At 37.3% G+C, this 18,975-nt stretch overlaps 1 protein-coding gene across 1 annotated transcript; it reads right to left on the reverse strand.

The window, feature by feature from the left end:
* Positions 1-10,121: 10,121 nt before the first annotated feature.
* LOC121374821 lies at positions 10,122-13,827 on the reverse strand. Its single transcript, XM_041501933.1, has 2 exons — positions 13,606-13,827; positions 10,122-12,102 (listed from the first exon to the last, which is right to left on the reverse strand). Exons 1-2 carry the CDS (start codon positions 13,692-13,694, stop codon positions 10,122-10,124), a joined length of 2,070 nt encoding a protein of 689 aa, XP_041357867.1. The 5' UTR covers positions 13,695-13,827.
* Between the last annotated feature and the right edge of the window lie 5,148 nt (positions 13,828-18,975).

Genomic DNA, 18,975 nt, shown 5'->3' on the forward strand with positions numbered 1-18,975 from the left:
GATGCATTCATTTATTTTAAAGAAGGACCCTCCTCCTCAGTGTTAACATTGTCTGTGTACACCCGACTGTGCGCCACATTAAATGGAGTGTAATCATCTGAAGCCGGCGAGAACATTTGGCAACAAATATTTTGGAATCTTTTAAATTCCATCCAGAATTTATTATACTGTAGAATGCAGTAACTGTGATTATATATTCCACAAACTGTTCATCATTGAATGATGGATGTGAAAGTATGGATCGTGCACTGTCTGCACATTTTAACAAATCTGTAACACTTTGATTGCTATGATTGCTATGCAGTTTTAAAATATACTTTCCTTTATACTTGTATTGTATTAATTCTCCCCCCCCCCCCCCCCCCCGGCTCTTTAGATAATTATATAAATAATATTTCCATATAGTTACCGTTTGTGTCACCCAATAGCCGATGTGTGTTTTTGTGCTGGGGTGTCGTTAAACATTCATTCATTGGCTTTGATTTTTATCAGATCTGCATCAGTGGTTTTACATGAATATATAAATAATATTTCCATATACTTTTTTCTTTTTTTTAAGTTAAGGCCACAGAAGTTTGGGGGGGGGGGGGGATTGGGTTTTGTAACTTTATTATCCCATATCACTGGCAATGTCAAGGTTGGGGTGCCTTCATTCATCGTCTTACAAATGTGTATATATACATACATATATAATACATATGGTAGTTATTCATTTCATTTGTCGTCTATATTGCACAAGCATATCCATATTTGGGTTTTTTTTAATGATCGGAGGGTCAAAATGGATAGATAAAACGAGCATAGAGGGATAGAAAGGAAAGGTTTTGTTTATCAACATATATTTCCATATACTTGACATTTTTGTGCTGGGGTGTCGTTAAACATTCATTCATTCTCAGTTGATTAAACTGAACAATAAATGCATTAAAGGGACATTCCCGTGTCTGCTGCATTGTAAGATGTTTCCGACTAATAAAACATTAAATATATTTTCTTGTTTAGAATACCAGTGTCTTCAATGTGTTTTGGTCGTCTTAATATTTGTAAGAAGCCCAAACTGGATTTTGTCTTAAAATAATTTCGTACGTACGAAAAAAAACAATATTTTAGGAAATAAAATGAAGTTTAATATATAGCCACTAATATTTTATGAAGAAAAATATATTTGATATGTAATTACAATCGTTAAAAAGCCTCTGTTAGTAGATCACAAATTGCAGCAAACTCAGGAATGTCCCTTTAACACATGTTGATTCACAATAAAGTGAGTCATGATGATATAATTTCAACATCTTTAATTTTTGTTGCGAACAAGCTTCATTCTGTCAAGGCAGTCCTGGGAGAGTGGCAGTCATCCTAGAGGCGATGCAGGAAGGATGAAGTAGTCTTGTGCCCTGCCCGCATTGGTACATATATATGAAAATTTTAACCTTTATTCTTCCGGCAGGAGTGTTTTATTTTAGTACTTTTATTTGCAGCTGAAATGTATCACTTACTTTTTTATAATGTAATGAGAGTGCTATTTTTACCGTTGCAGTGATGGTTATAAATTACCTGGGCACCTTTTTCATTTTCAAACAAACAATTCATTGGAACCTTGCGATATATATGTTTTTTCAGATACACTTCAGATTTTAGCAGCAAAAAATTATGAAAAAAACCCTAAAATTAAATGTCAGTGACATTTAAGGAGTGGGCGTGGAGGAAACAATTTGACTGTTTGTGGATGCGTTGAGGCCAATCCAGGTCCAACCAACATGAAACCATTCCCTGATGCTTTCTATGATGGCGAAACATCACAAACTGACAAATGTGTGACCTGTCCTGATTTTGCCAGACAATCAAGATGCACTTTCTGCAATCAGAACTCTTTCCTGTATACAACATGCATGTTTTTGCTTTTCCAACATCAATCTGTCCATCTTGTCTCAGAAATCTGGTCAATCCCGACTCCAAACATAACTTCTCTAATAAACAGAAGTCCCAGATTAACGAACAGCTGGAAAGAGCATTAGATATTCGAAAAACCAGGTCTGAACAAAAAGATCCAAATTTAATTAACAGTCCTTCAGATATTGTCAAGAAGAAAGATGCACCTTCATTAAACATCAACAAACTAATATCTCCACATCGAAGAAAATGCACTGTCATAAAAATAAAATCATCAGCAAGTATTAATCTTGATGATGCATTTGCAATGAGTTCTGCGGAAAGTTTGTACGTCGATGCACACGAACCTAGTTTGGGTGCTAGACGTGCAAAGCTGTCTGCAGTATGCTACCAAGATAAAGTCAATGCCAAAACACCCCACCCATAACGCTATCTTTGACAACCGATTTATGAAGTTGTTTGATGCGAAGCCAAATGCAATCTGCACATTTGGTCTTCGTATTAGGCAGCTTTTATCTGCTTCCAACATTGATCTTTCAGACATTTTGGAAACACCTTCATATTTTGTTTTGCCACCTTGGTGCATAAAACCACCTAAAATTGTGTTGGATCTCGTGCATCTGAAGAAAGATCGCACGGATCCAATTATTTATAACCAATATTTTATGGAAATAAAAGAGAAATACTGTGACTACATCCCTATTTACACGGATGGGTCACGGGATGGGAATTCTGTGGCTTGTGCCACAGTTTTTCCATCAGACAAAATAATCTCTATGAGATTGCCTGATTTGGCATCTATATTTAGTGCCGAAACTTGGGCAATTATTAAAGCCCTAGAGGAAATCAAAACCTCTAGCTCCTCTAAATTTATAATCTATACCGACTCACTTTCGTGTCTCCAGTCTTTACAATATATGAAGCTGGAACATCCCTTAAATGGGATGCTGATACTAAAGTGTGTCGTTTTATCTATTAACAATAAGAATATTGTGTTTTGTTGGGTACCCAGCCATGTTGGCATCAGAGGCAATGAAGAGGCAGATTGTGCTGCCAAGTCTGCTTTGACTTTGCCACGTGCCAATTCTGGTATTCCCTATAGTGATCTCAAACATCACGTAAATAATTATATCTTTTCTACTTGGCAAGATGATTGGAACGGTGCGGTCGCGAAAAAGCTTCATTCTGTTAAGCCAGTCCTGAGAGAGTTGCAGTCCTCCTACAGGCGGTGCAGAAGGGATGAAATAGTCTTGTGTCGTGCTCGCATCGGACATACTTACATTACCCATTCATTTATTCTCAAGAAGGATCCTCCATCTCGGTGTGAGTATTGTCAGTGTACACTGACGGTGCACCATATTTTGGTGGAGTGTAATCATCTGATCCAGACTAGAAACGATATATTCGAAGCAAGGGATGTGGTGGAATCCTTTAGATTCCACCCTGAACTTGTACTAAAGTTTTTAAAAAAAACTGGATTTTATTCCAAATTTATATTTACTTTTGTGTAATATTTGATTTGTAACATGAATTTTACCTTTATAACAAATGTGATATGTATTATTTTGTACAGCTCTTTACACTGTCTTTGACTTGACATTTCAAATTTCATGTACCACCGCACAGCTCTATACACTGTTTTTAACCTAACCTTTTATTTTTACCATTGTATGACACCCAATAGCCGATGTATTATTTGTGCTGGGGTGTCGTTAAACATCCATTCAATTCAATTCGAGGTCAACAGGAAGTGGTTTAGCCCGTGGTTTGGAATCACTTGGTCTTGAAGATGACGACTACAGCTTATGTTCGGATTGGGAAATGAAATGCGTTTAGCTGATGAATCAATAATAATTTTGTTTTCATTCATTGACCTTTCTTTTACATTATATGTCTTATCAAATGTTATACCTCGAAGTACATTTTTGTATTTTTTTGCTAAAAATTAGTGACATTTGTTGATTAATGAGGGGAAAAGACAAATTAATTAATTAACTTCAAATGGAAGTAAAAAAAAATTGCCAGAAATGTAAACAATAACATTTTAAATTTCATAATATTTTAAACATTTAGCATCGATATCTAAAGAGAAAACTGCAAGGGGAAACCATCTGAAATATCCAATGTGTTCTGTGAACTTATATTCCGTCAGCGCACCCAAACTGGATCATCGACCACAGCAGGCCTCAGACCACAATTACTTTCGCTATATGTTTCTAGCCTTAGTGGCTATAACATTTTTATTAATATCAGCAGGCCCGTGAAGTTTTGTATGTACCTTTGCCTGCATGGGGGACACATACCCTGAAAAGGACAACCCCTGTTGTCCAGCTCTTTCTCCCAGCATATTGGTTTAAACAGACACACCCTCTAAACCAGGCCGGAGTACACCCATTTTACACAAAAAGCACTACTTTTGCATGGGCCGGAATTACCACAAACAAGTCTTCAATGTCAACAAGTTACACATGTTTACAAACTACATGCTATCCCCTGTCACTTCAGTCAAACAGTTGCCACTTCATATCAGTCAAACAGCAGACTACTTGAGCGGTGAAACTTCCGGATTTTGGACAACCAAATGGGAAGATAACTGTAATCTGAGGCCAGCAGGGCGCGACTTCAAGCTGCTTAGCGGCAAAGGTCATCTTCGGCTGAGAGCTGGAGCGGGAATGCTGATGTTCGTGATGACTGGGGCGTGAACGCGCCGGAAATAAATTTAGTGGTTTTTCGGGTCGCTTAGCGCAATGTAAATCAAGGGCAGACAAGTATGTTTCTAATAGACAGGGTGTCGTTAAACAAACATTCATTCCTACAAAACCTTATTATATCGAGATTCCACTGCATGAAGGACACTTACGGCACCTAATCAAACTCTAGGAAGCTTATGATACCACGTGGAAGTATGGGATTATCTCAAATTTCTTACAGAATAGGTCTTTCAAGGTACGAGTGGGATCTACGTTATCCGATTCTCACTCCCAAGACATGGGTGTGCCTCGAGGTAGCATCCTGTCAGTAACTTTATTTTCCGTGAAAATTAACAGCATCACCCAGTGTTTAAAACCTGGCGTTGATAGCTCGTTATATGTCGACGATTTTCAGATTTGCTACAGGTCGTCCAGTATGAGTATCATTGAACGTCAGTTGCAGCTTTGTTTGAATAAACTTCAACAATGGGCAAATGACAATGGATTTCCATTCTCAAAGTCAAAAACAGTCTGTATGCATATCTGCCAGAAAAGAAGTCACCATTTAGATCCACAGCTTTTTCTGGATAAAACTCCGGTTCCAGTTGTGGAGATCAAATTTCTGGGGGGTATTTTTGACAGGAGGCTATCTTTTGTTCCTCATTTACACTAAACTTGATTATGGGAGCATTGTGTATGGGTCAGCACGTAAGTCTTACTTTCAAATGCTAGATCCTATACACAACCAGGGACTTAGGCTTTGTCCTGTGGAGAGCTTGTACGTCGATGCACACGAACCTAGTTTGGGTGCTAGACGTGCAAAGCTTTCTCTGCAGTATGTTAAAAAGATTAAATCAATGCCAAAACATCCTGCACACAATGCGGTGTTTGATAATAAATATATGAAGTTATTTGATGCAAATGCGATTCGGACATTTGGTCTTCGCATTAAGCAGTTTTGATCAGTTTCCAACATTGATTTAACAGACATTTTGGAAACGCCTTCATATTTTATTTTGCCACTTGGTGTATCAAACCACCAAAAATTGTATTTGATCTTGTGCATCTAAAAAAAGATCGCACAGATGCAGTTATTTATAAACAACATTTCATGGGAATCCAAGAGCGGTACTGTGGTTACATTCCAGTTTACAGAGACGGATCACGGGGTGGGAATTCTGTGGCTTGTGCTACAGTTTTTCCATCAGACGCAATAATTTCCATGAGATTGTCCGATTCAGCATCAATCTTTACTGCTGAAATTTGGGCAATCATTAAAGCCCTGGAACAGATTAAGGATTCATATGCGTCCAAGTATATTTTTAAGACTCACTTTCGTGTCTTCAAGCTCTACAGTACATGAAATTGGAGCATCCCTTAGTTGGGATGGTGATACGAAAGTGTGTCTTTTTATCAATTGCCAATAAAGATGTTATATTTTGTTGGGTACCCAGCCATGTTGGCATTAGGGGTAAGGAAAAGGCAGATGTTGCTGCCAAGTCTGCTTTGAACTTGCCCCGTGTCCATGTTGGTGTCCCCTACAGTAATTTTAAATTTCATATTAACCAATATATCTTTTCGACTTGGCAAGATGATTGGGACGGTGCGGTTGCGAATAAGCTTCATTCTGTCAAGGCTGTCTTATGCCGTGCCCGCATCGGCAATACATATTTGACGCATTCATTTATTTTAAAGAAGGACCCTCCTCAGTGTGAACACTGACTGTGCGGCAAATTTTGGTGGAGTGTGATCATTTCAAGGCGACAAGAAATTATATATTTGGCAACAGAAATGTTTTGGAATTGTTCAAATTCCATCCAATGTTAATTGTAAAGTTTTTAAAACACTTTGACTTCTATAAAAAAAATTAAGATATAGTTAACTTGATTTTGTATATTGTATTATACTTTTCCCCCACAGCTCCTTACATTGTGGTTTACATGAGTGTATATAAATATGTTCATATACTTACATTTGTGACACCCAATAGCCGATATGTATTTTTGTGCTGGGGTGTCGTTAAACAAACATTCATTCTTCTGCACATCCGACGCCATATAACCATAAATAAAATGTGTTGAGTGCGTCGTTAAATAAAACATTTCCTTCCTTCTTCTGCACATATATCACCACGGTAGTCGCATTTCTCCAGTAAGTAATGTTTGTATGTTAATTAATACAAACTGTTACATCAGTTTTGAACCGATTGTCTGCCAGCACGTTGTCTTAAATTGGGCTTCCGAGTGGTTAAGGTCGCTAGCTGTTATATGCCATGCGAATCGCAGTAGTTTCGAAACCTGCCAATTGACACTTTGTGTTTTTAAATATACGTCTTTTTATCATGTTTTGCATGCGTAAATCGACAAATATGTGCAAGGTTCCACCTATGGATTTGGGGGATGGTGTGTGTTTTAGTTCACATGATGGAAGGAAGGTAATGCTTTATTTAACGACGCACTCGACACATTCTATTTACGGTTACATGTATATGGCGTGAGCCATGTTACGTTTAAGGACCACACTGATATTGAGAGAGGAATTCCGCTGTCGCCACTCCATGGGCTACTTTTTTCGATTAGCAGCAAGGGATATTTTATATGCACCATCTCAGACAGGATAGAACATGCCTCGTCCTTTGTTAAAGGGACATTCCTGAGTTTGCTGCAATTTTAAAGATGTTATCGACGAACAGAGACTTTTTAACGATTGTAATTACATATCAAATATATTTTTTTATGCATAAACTATTAGGGGCTGTATACTAAACGTGTTTCTGATCGTTCTAATATTTGTATTAGGTTATATTTCATTTCATTTCCTAAAATGTTATTTTTTCGTACGTACGAAATTATTTGCAGACAAAATCCAGTTTGGGCTTCTTACAAATATTAAGACGACCAGAAACACATTGGATATACAGACACTAATATTCTAAAAAAGAAAATATATTTAATATGTACTAATATTCTAAAAAAGAAAATATATTTAATATGTAAGTTTAATCGTAGAAATATTTTATTAGTTGGAAACATCTTACAATGCAGCAAACTCAGGAATGTCCCTTTAACCAGTTGTGGAGCACTGGCTGGAACAAGAAAGTCGATGACACCTGAAATGAATGTGTAAAAACGACGTAGCTTTTTATTTGGTTGAACGTCGTCATAAGTCGTCTTTATGGTAATGAATGGTTTCGTTTTCTGCAAGTGTAATATGGCCTCAGACCACAATTAATTTCACTATGTATTCTCATGTAGCCCCAGTGGCTGTAGCACTTTTATTAATTTCACCAGGCCATTAGCATTTCACAGGAAACATTACCCGTCTCATGGGCGGATCCAGGAAATATTTTTAGGGGGGGGACCAAAAAAGAAGGGCACATTGACTCGTCAAAAGGGCACCTTACTACAAGTTTTGATATTTACAATTAATATGAATTCCTTTGTGTATATAATTATCAGTGTAGGAACGGAAGTGTACACTAAACAATATTTTTTATAGCTGCCGTTTTCTATACCGCTAGCTACACCATTCACCTTAGAACCTATGCAGTAGTTAATAATGCAACTACAGAAAAACACGTCAACGTCACCTAACCTTACGATTTCTACCGTGGTCTGACTCGGTAATAAAAGCTCCAGTTTCGGGAGCAAGCATGCACATATTTTTAGTGCAATTAACTCAGGTAACAAATCATACATCATGATGTATATTAAATTTAATACTGATAATTAATCGATCGATGCAAATATATACATTTTTGGTGAAAATACGCAAACAAATCGGAGGTAACATTTTCATAAACATCCGTTCAAACACGCAATAGTTAGGAGTATAATATTGTTTTAATAACAATAGCTTAATTTGTTAACTGAATAATTTTAATTATCAATGCAACAAATACAGAAGCACACTATAAATCAGTATTAAAAAAGTAATACTGTACGTCGATGGTATTTAGCGAGATCGTATCAATATATGTATACAATACTTGAACAATTCCATAGCAACCAAATGTTCTCAGTTGCTATCAACGCAACATTCAGCACAATAAAATAACTTAACAGGGAGCCCAGTCTGTCATTGTCAGGCAATGTGTAACGGAGACAATTTCATATGTAGTTTAATACTAATAGTTACGATGAACTATCCACAGTGCAGTTATCAATATTATGCACAACCATTAAGCATTCCATAGTAACAACTTGTTTTGATAATGATATATACCAGTATTAGAGAACAATCAACATAATTACACATCACGCAGTCCAGTGCCATTGTCAGGCAACGTGTAATGGACACAATTTGAGATATTCCTCAGTTATCTACCCTCAGCATAAAGCATGTAGGTGGCGTTCAATTTGTAGTTAGGCCTATCGACAGGGAAGTGAATAAGAAATATGTTTAAAAAATAACGATGCCATCCTGTTGTTGGGTCCCTGGCTGTATAATCGAGGATGGGGCATAAAGTTCCTAAAAGATGACATTGTAAACAAAATAGCTGGTTAATCGCGATTACAAGGTGTAGTCACTATAAAACATTCGCTACTAGACCTTCAACGCCTGTTTGGCCCCTCTATCGATCCTAAAGGGAAGCCAACTCTATTGCCATTGCCATGATGGATTCTTGAAACATTCTGCGACGATGCTTTCGTAAGAACATGCTAATGATTTCAGAAATGTCAATTTTCATAGAATGATGAATATGCATCAAGGCAAGTCCTGCTAGTCTGTCTTCTCCCATGGTATTTCGTAAGAAGGTTTTGACACGCCGTAGTGCAGAAAACGAAAGTTCTGCCGATGCACTGCCAACAGGCATTACACAGGCAATGGCAAGCAATACTTTCACGTTGGGAAAGACTGCCTCGTTACATGCTCGGTATGACTGCAACAACGAATCTGGAACAGGATCTGTTGAACATTTCCTGTTTCTTGACCACTGCATCACTGATTCCTGGAAACTCATATTCGTAGAATCTGTTCAGGAGGATTCATTGCCAATAGATGTCCACATCTTTTTCCAGCTACCTAGTTCTGATTTGAGGTTAAGTGGGGTTGGTAGGTCAGTTTTCCAGAACTGCAGATCTGTATGTAACAATTCTATGTCACTGGTTTTGACAATCAATTTGGGAATAAGGCCAAACAAATGACGACACTTACAGGCATCCTCTGAAAACCTACTTTCCATCTCTGTGATAAGGTGGTCTAAAAAGGGAATAGCTATCGAGTTCCTGAAGTATTGCTCTGTAGTGGAACTTGGAATGTTGTCACGATGTTGCTGAAATCTACCACCTACACGTGACATTGTGACATATCTACCTATGTCTTCGGAGAGTTTGAAAGCCTCACCGTACCAATCTTTGAATATGCCATCGATGTTGCTTCTATTCGATTTCAAGTCAGTAACCGACTGACCAATGAGATTGTAGGCTTCATAGCAATCTAGATCACTGCACTGCAGAAGCTTCGCTATAGGCATGACAGACAGAAGACAACTTTTGATGGTCAAGAATGCCATTATAAATGGGAATGACTTGATGGTTGTTAACAATCCCTGAGCTGTGGTTCTCGTGTTGGCATCCCATCCCACAACCAATTTTCTTCACCATATATGTCAGGATATAGTGCAGGATTAACAATAGCATCCAGGCATGTCGTCAGTTCTGAGTACAGCTCATGGAATGTGTCGTAGCAACTGTGGCGTTCCACCCATCTGGTTTTACATAAACCAAGAAGTTTCTTTTTGGTACTTTCACATTTTAGTTTAGCAAGTACCTGTTCAAAAAAACGTTGTCGTTTCGGAGAATTGTGAAATAATAAGTATATTTCATTTAATGAACCTATCATGTTTCTAACAGGCGTCATCTTGCACGAAGCTGCGATCGAAAGGTTTAGAACGTGACTGTTACAATGTGTGTATAGAGCTTTCGGAGCAACATTTCGAATTCTCCCATTTACACCATTGACCTCACTAGACATGGCTGATGCACCATCATAAGCTTGCCCACGTAAGTTATCAATGTTTAGTTCGTTTGCCCGCAAAATATCAAGGATGCTTTCAGATATTGCTTTACCTGTGGTGCGTTTCAAAAACGAGTAATTGAAGAATGCTTCGATAATTTCAACATTATTTACGTCATTTGTTTGCAAAAATCTCAAACAAAGAGATAGGATTTCCTGATTGCCAAATGTGTCAGTAACCTCATCTGCCATTATGGAAAAGAATGGACTAGGTGATCCAGCTTTAATGCCTAATGTTAGGTGGTGTCGAATAAAATCTCCGATAAGGACTACAATTTCATTTTGTATAGTTTTGCTGGTGTATTTCGATGTTTGTTTTCCTCTTTCTAGATGAGTGTGCAGAATTTTATCACTTTTCGCCATGAGATCAAGAGTTGCTAAGAAATTGCCACGATTAGAAGCTGTACTACTACTGTCATCTCGATGTCCTCTAAGCGCAATATTCTGTTTTCCACAAAAAACAACTGCATCAACAATGCATTTCAAAATATGCAAGTTATCTTCAAACAGTTGTTTTCTTTTCCGGTCTAAGATACAATCCACCTGTTGTGAGGGTTTACTCGAATTCTGTTTGGCTATTTCTGCAGCAATCAGGGCATCTTTGTGGTAGTCAAGGCGCATATGGTTATCTAGAATACCATCTTTTGAGCCCTTGGCTTTTCTGAGGTTTGTAAATGCTTTATTTATTAAGACACCAACACTTTTATTGCGGGGCGGAAACATAACACAGTACTTGCAGAGTCCGCCTTCTAATAAAGGACTGTACACTAACCATGTATACTCGTCCAGCCACTGAGACCTAAAAACTAGTGTTTTTTCATCACCCCTTTGTCTTACAACTTGTGAACAAAATGTTTTATATCCCACCGGAGGCACAAAATGTTGTTCCATGTATTTGCACTTTTCATTATCACTAAAGTGACGGACATCAATTTTGTTTTTAACGATTTTTCCAAGGTCAAAGTAAGAATGATCATTGAAATCAGTAACAACGGATCCATCATGCGTTGAAGCTGTGTCTCCTGATACAACGACTCCATCCTGAGTTGAAACTGTGTTACACATAGCAACGACTCCATCCTGAGTTGAAACTGTGTTACCAGTAGCAATGACTCCACCCTGAGTTGAAGCTGTGTCTCCTGATACAACGACTCCATCCTGAGTTGAAACTGTGTTACACATAGCAACGACTCCATCCTGAGTTGAAACTGTGTTACCAGTAGCAAGGACTCCACCCTGAGTTGAAGCTGTGTTTCCTGATACAACGACTCCATCCTGAGTTGAAACTGTGTTACACATAGCAACGACTCCATCCTGAGTTGAAACTGTGTTACCAGTAGCAAGGACTCCACCCTGAGTTGAAACTGTGTTACACATAGCAACGACTCCATCCTGAGTTGAAACTGTGTTACCAGTAGCAACGACTCCATCCTGAGTTGAAACTGTGTTACCAGTAGCAATGACTCCATCCTGAGTTGAAACTGTGTTACCAGTGCAGGCCAAACTAAAACGTAATTAAAACAGAGTTTTATTATGTATGTAACCTTTACAGCTAATAAACACTGGGTGTAGGACATCCGCTGTTGCCGATTAGTCACGTGACCACTAACAATCAAAGTGTGCATGTATTATAACACTTTTATTTGTATATAACCAGTGGTTATTATATAAAGAGGCACTTGTAAAATATAACTGTAAAGGGCACTATAGCAATGACTGTCTAGGCTAATAAAATAATTTTATTCCTGCATATTTATTGGTTTTATCCATAAATGTTTGCCGCATTCCGTTAAACGCCAACGCAACGGTCCGAAACGGAACCGCGACAAAATAGAACCATTGTTGCCCGCAAAAACGGTTCAGTTTTAACGGCCCTTCAATCTCGCGGAAACGAAACCATTCCAAAATGGACTGAGGCGAAAACGAACGTTCGTCGCCGAAAAAATAGTTCAGTTTTATCACTATTCGATCGGAACACCAACGTTTTCAGCTGGGATACTTTCGTAAACGATTTATATGCAAAGGAGCATTGTTATCGGTCGTACGATGCATTTCTCATTAGTATTTCAAGTCGTATACATTTATTAATTATAAGTCGTCCAAAGAATTTCTCGGTCCGAATGCGTCGTTGTCAAAAGCCGGTTCGATCATGTGCTGAAAGGAAATCTACCCAAATATTACTCTTGTATAAGATATCATTTCATTGGCTGGTAGTCTTATAGTCTAAAAATAGCCTTGGGATTGCCAGTGCCACAGATTGTGAATCGTGGGTATTTTTGTAAATCTGGTAATGGCGGTAATACTTTTTGCCGTGGACGTAAATTTGCGTTTTCATCTGCATTCGTTATCACTCATTCCAGTTTCGATCATAGACTAATAATTTTAAATATGGATGTTATTCACGTATGGATTTTTTTTAATACTTTTTTTAATTATAAAAAAAAAAATTATTTTTTTATTTTTTCAATTTTATCAATAAAATAGGTAGAGTCGGCTGAAAATGTTAGGGTCGGTCGGGTTACCCTAAACACAACTATTTTTTTTTTTTTTTAGGCCCTAGGTAGGGCAGATATATATAAAAACGATACAAAGGGGCACTTGTAAAATATAACTCTAATGGGCACTATAGCAACGACTGTCTAGGTAAGGTAGATATATATAATATATATATAAACGATACAAAGGGCACTTGTAAAATATAACTGTAATTTAAGGGCACTACTCTAGGAACGACTCTCTATAGTTACACATAAAAATGACAGAGCCTATTTTTCATTACTAATTTTGATGATCAGTAGTACAATTTGAAAGCAAACATTATTAGGCTATCGTTATGCAATGTTGAACAGACAACTTTCAAGCGCTCATAACTAATGGAAGGGCGCCACGGGAAATTTCAGAATGCTACATGGCTGATGCCATCAAAGTTAATTGTTAAATTTCCTAGTAGATAAGAATATATAGCCTAGGGAAGAAACCAATGGACAACAATTCAAGATAAACTTACTTTAAAAAACCATCTAGCTTTTTACATCGCTTAGCTTCATGAAATAAAGTATTTTTAAGCAATTTTCTTCGTCGCTCCTTTCGCGGCATGGTTGTCTGTATAATTCGTGTGACGTCACATCAGCGATCTACAGTTCTACGTCATAATATACTAGCAATAATGAAGTAAATTGGCGTCACTCGCGTTAGAACCTCAATGGGGCCCCATTGAGACTCAATAACACAGACACATATCTGCAAGCTTGCGCATGTACACGAAAATCTTGATTTCATTTATCTACAATATAATTATTGTTTACTTAAAAAAAATAAAAAATTCTACAAACAAAAAGGGCACTTGGACATTTTGAGGGCACTTGAACAATTTTTGGGGGGGACGCGTCCCCCTGGTCCCCCCCCCCCCCCCCCTTGGATCCGTCCATGCGTCTGGGCCCATTGAACACTCAAAAGGACGACCTCTGTTGTTCAGCTCTTTTCCGCGTTATATCAATGTAAACAAACACACGTGGGCTAAGGGACCGAATCACACCCATTTCTCTGCATTTTACATGACTTCAATGTGCTCTGGGGGACATTATGCAGTATCCAGTGTAAACCAAGTGCACATATTCACTAACTGCATCCTCTTACCTGTCAAACCCAGTGTAACAATCCAGTACACAAAGCAGCTCCCCAGACATTAATCACATAACAAGAACACTATATTTTCTCGCATTAGTTTCCCAAATGGGTGGATAACTCTAGTCTGATGCCATATAATGAATGAATGTTTAACGACACCCCACCACGAAAAATACATCGGCTATTGGGTGTCAAACAAATAAAGTGATGATCAACATCAATATAAGAATTCAAGATTTAAATAAAACAGTGTAAAGAACTGTGCAAAAATACAAATATCACAGATAGATACTGACTTTTACTCAAAATTTCAATTTTGTGCTCTATTGGCCATTCTTCAAAGAGAATGTTACACCACTGCACCACGGTGAGGTTACAGCACGCGCAGGGGATATGTGATCTCCATATGCTTATTAACCGTGCTCGACTACTATTTTGATAGCATGGTTTCGTTTCATCACACTGAACATCATACTTGTACATGAACAGACACGCTTCATCCATGTACCTGTAACAAGAATTAATAGTAACCGTCAGTATATCTATAGATTGATAAATGTGCATGTATGAAAAACAAAATAATATGTTGAATGAAACGACTTTGAACATACGTAACATACATAAATCTATTTATCCTATAACTTACCTATATCTGTAACCGGTTCGGGGTGGTGTGGGTTATATTGTAGTGTTGCCTTGATCGAATATAATTCTAAATGTAACTACTAGTTGGTGAAAGGCTCCACACACCGATCAGCCAGATATTTATACAATAAATAAGCTTTGTATGTCAACAAAGAATGATCTGTGTTGACATAAATAACACTACTAAAAGAGCAAGAGCAACAAATGATATACATAACAATAGATTTATTCATATAAATACATTTGTATTCTTCTCTGTGTGACGTAAAGGTACCCGAGACGAATTTATAATTAAACTGGAGGGGACAAAAAGGGATGATAGACGGACGTGATAAATCCGTAACACAAGTCGATCTCGCGATTAACATGGCGTCCAAATATATAGTTTGATCACAGTATTAATACGTCTATTTCTGTTATAGCCAGAAATAGGTTAAACAAAATATATTTTATTGAAATTAATGTTAAAGGGACATTCCTGAGTTTGCTGCAATGTTTTAAGATGTTATCGACTAATAAAATATTTCCTCAATTAAACTTACATATTAAATATATTTTCTTGTTTAGAATATTAATGGTTGTATATTAAATGTGTTTCTGATCGTTCTAATAGTTTTAGAAAGGTTGGCATTGTGAACTACCTGGCCATGTCATGTAGCTGTATTTATTTGTATTTGTTGCACCTTAAAACGTATAATGTGGTCATTGTTTTGTTAAAATTGTCAGAATTAGAAAGGTTGGCATTGTGAACTACCTGGCCATGTCATGTAGCTGTATTTATTTGTATTTGTTGCACCTTAAAACGTATAATGTGGTCATTGTTTTGTTAAAATTGTCAGTATTAGAAAGGTTGGCATTGTGAACTACCTGGCCATGTCATGTAGCTGTATTTATTTCTATTTGTTGCACCTTAAAACGTATAATGTGGTCATTGTTTTGTTAAAATTGTCAGAATTAGAAAGGTTGGCATTGTGAACTACCTGGCCATGTCATGTAGCTGTATTTATTTGTATTTGTTGCACCTTAAAACGTATAATGTGGTCATTGTTTTGTTAAAATTGTCAGTATTAGAAAGGTTGGCATTGTGAACTACCTGGCCATGTCATGTAGCTGTATTTATTTCTATTTGTTGCACCTTAAAACGTATAATGTGGTCATTGTTTTGTTAAAATTGTCAGAATTAGAAAGGTTGGCATTGTGAACTACCTGGCCATGTCATGTAGCTGTATTTATTTGTATTTGTTGCACCTTAAAACGTATAATGTGGTCATTGTTTTGTTAAAATTATCAGTATTAGAAAGGTTGGCATTGTGAACTACCTGGCCATGTCATGTAGCTGTATTTATTTGTATTTGTTGCACCTTAAAACGTATAATGTGGTCATTGTTTTGTTAAAATTGTCAGTATTAGAAAGGTTGGCATTGTGAACTACCTGGCCATGCCATGTAGCTGTATTTATTTGTATTTGTTGCACCTTAAAACGTATAATGTGGTCATTGTTTTGTTAAAATTATCAGAATTAGAAAGGTTGGCATTGTGAACTACCTGGCCATGTCATGTAGCTGTATTTATTTGTATTTGTTGCACCTTAAAACGTATAATGTGGTCATTGTTTTGTTAAAATTGTCAGTATTAGAAAGGTTGGCATTGTGAACTACCTGGCCATGTCATGTAGCTGTATTTATTTGTATTTGTTGCACCTTAAAACGTATAATGTGGTCATTGATTTGTTAAAATTGTCAGTATTAGAAAGGTTGGCATTGTGAACTACCTGGCCATGTCATGTAGCTGTATTTATTTGTATTTGTTGCACCTTAAAACGTATAATGTGGTCATTGTTTTGTTAAAATTATCAGAATTAGAAAGTGAATAGAACAGGAAGGAAGGAAATATTTTATTTTAACGATGCACTCAACACATTTTATTTACTGTTATATGGCGTCGGACATATGGTTAAGGACCACACACACATATACTGAGAGAGGAAATCCACTGTCGCCACTTCATGGGCTACTCTTTTCGATTAGCAGCAAGGGATCTTTTATATGCACAATCCCATAGACAGGATAGTACATACCAGGCGTGGTTCACTGACTGAAGAAGAATAGAATAGATAATTAACGACACCCGAGTTTGAAAAATACAAACTACGGTAAAGGCAAAACATGCGAGCATTGAATTTTTTGCATCCTAAAATCCTGTATTTATAGTAAAATGTATTTGGGGCGGGGGTGGTGTGGTCACTGCTTTCTCTTGGGATAGATAGACAGATATACAGAAATATTGAATATTTCAAAATGATCAAGGTTGCCAAATTTCTATTCACCGCATCCTCGATAAGCACCTTTAAAGATTAAAAACCCACAAAAAGCGATATATGGTTTGGCAATCAAAATACTAGTTTAATTATTCAAAATTTAGTGTTTTTTCAGAATTTCTTGAATACCACTTTAGTTTGAGCTATGACCTTGATCTGACCTTGACGTCTAAATTAAGAGAATCTCCCCTCAAACGTTTTCTACATGTTTAGGGTAAATAAATGTCTAATGTAGTTCTTGTAAACGGCTTTTCTAAACAGCTTTTCTGGCTTTGGTCTAAATTTGACCTCTGACCGTGACCTCTAAATTCGGTTAATCCCATCGAAACTACAACTGCCAAATGTGCTGCTTTTTTAGCCAGCCAGTCACAATCATTGCCCTAAGCCACCGCACTACTAGAAGTGGTGTTAAAGTTACATTCTCTGGTTACCATATTATAACATCATGTACAAATATGAAATATAAGCTCAAATGCACTTTTAAAAAAGTCGTGTGTGTTCGCTATCAACGGATATCGTCAAACGTATACGCTTGATTCGTCGCCTGTGCCGCCATAGCTCGGCAAAGCACAAACGACAGCCTGTTGTCAGTTTCAGTTAACACGTGCGTTTGCCGATTTCAAATTGTAGGGTTCGTCTCAAAAAATTAAAAGAGAAATGTTGCGCTGTACGAAGAACGGTCGGTTGAGGATACGGTACTAGAGTCTTTAGTTAAAACCGGTTTGATCTTGACAACGTATTATCGACAGTAGTACCTTCCTATTTCAGAATTGATATTTTATAAAGTGTTAGTAGAACTTTCAAAGTTGAGTTTGTATATTAGTAACACATTAATCATGTATATATTTTTAAAATAAGATATACTAAAGTAGACAATGAACGTTTTCACTTCTTAATTATACGTGTTAAAATCGACAAATTAAAATAAATATTCTTTCGTTTCGAAAGGGTAAAGTGTGGGGGGGGTGGGGGGGGGGGGGTGTTGTTAACGATATCAAAGTTAGAGCATATTGATTTAATAATCATCCGACGCCATACAACCGTAAATAAAATTTGTTGAGTGCATCGTTAAATAAAACATATCCTATTCTTCCTTCCATCTGCTGTTGGATGTCTAACATTGTGGTAATTTTGACATATAATCTTAGAGAGGAATCGGGTGCATGTGCGGGGGGGGGGGGGGGGGGGGGATTTATTTGTATTGGGGGGTATTGGAGGTCGAAACCCTTACTTGACCAAGCTTTAAAAAAATTGAAATGTATTTTCTGGGGGAGCATGGTCCCATATAAACTTCGCTCAACACAAGTCTATAACCCCAACCCCGCTGAAACCCCTACATTTTTTTTTTAGCAAGGGATCGTTTATATGTACCATCTCAGACAGGATATCACATACCATGGTATTTTATATACCCGCCGATGGGGATCGATCCTAGACTGACCGCGCATTTCCAAAAAACACCTTTTTAGGTCTAAGTAATGAATAAAAATAACAGTCTTGAAAAATGTTAGTAAATCGCAGACAGTACCCTCTTCCTCTACCCCTAGAGCGTTACGTAATTAGTAACACCCCCTTACATGTAACGCGTATGCCAACAGCTGGCCACTGTCAAAATTTCAAGGCAAATCCCCCACCCACCGACCCCTGGAAAGGTGTTGTACCATACCTCTATGGATATAAATATATTTTGGAGATATGAGACGACCCCTCAATCAAGACAGTTAAATTTGTTCAAAAATTGCGAAATCTTACGTGATCTCTTCTTTGGGAATTCCACACTTGTGATAA

The sequence above is a fragment of the Gigantopelta aegis genome, chromosome 6, assembly GCF_016097555.1.
Source record: "Gigantopelta aegis isolate Gae_Host chromosome 6, Gae_host_genome, whole genome shotgun sequence".
In the NCBI taxonomy this organism is placed as follows: Eukaryota; Metazoa; Mollusca; class Gastropoda; order Neomphalida; family Peltospiridae; genus Gigantopelta; species Gigantopelta aegis.

Excerpts from the sequence above, each read along its gene's own strand:
- LOC121374821 (XM_041501933.1), bottom strand. The coding sequence starts at position 13,694 with ATGCCGCGAAAGGAGCGACGAAGAAAATTGCTTAAAAATACTTTATTT. Across the intron at positions 12,103-13,605 it reads AAGCTAGATGGTTTTTTAAA|TTTGGCCTGCACTGGTAACA; the intron begins GTAAGTTTATCT and ends ATTACGTTTTAG.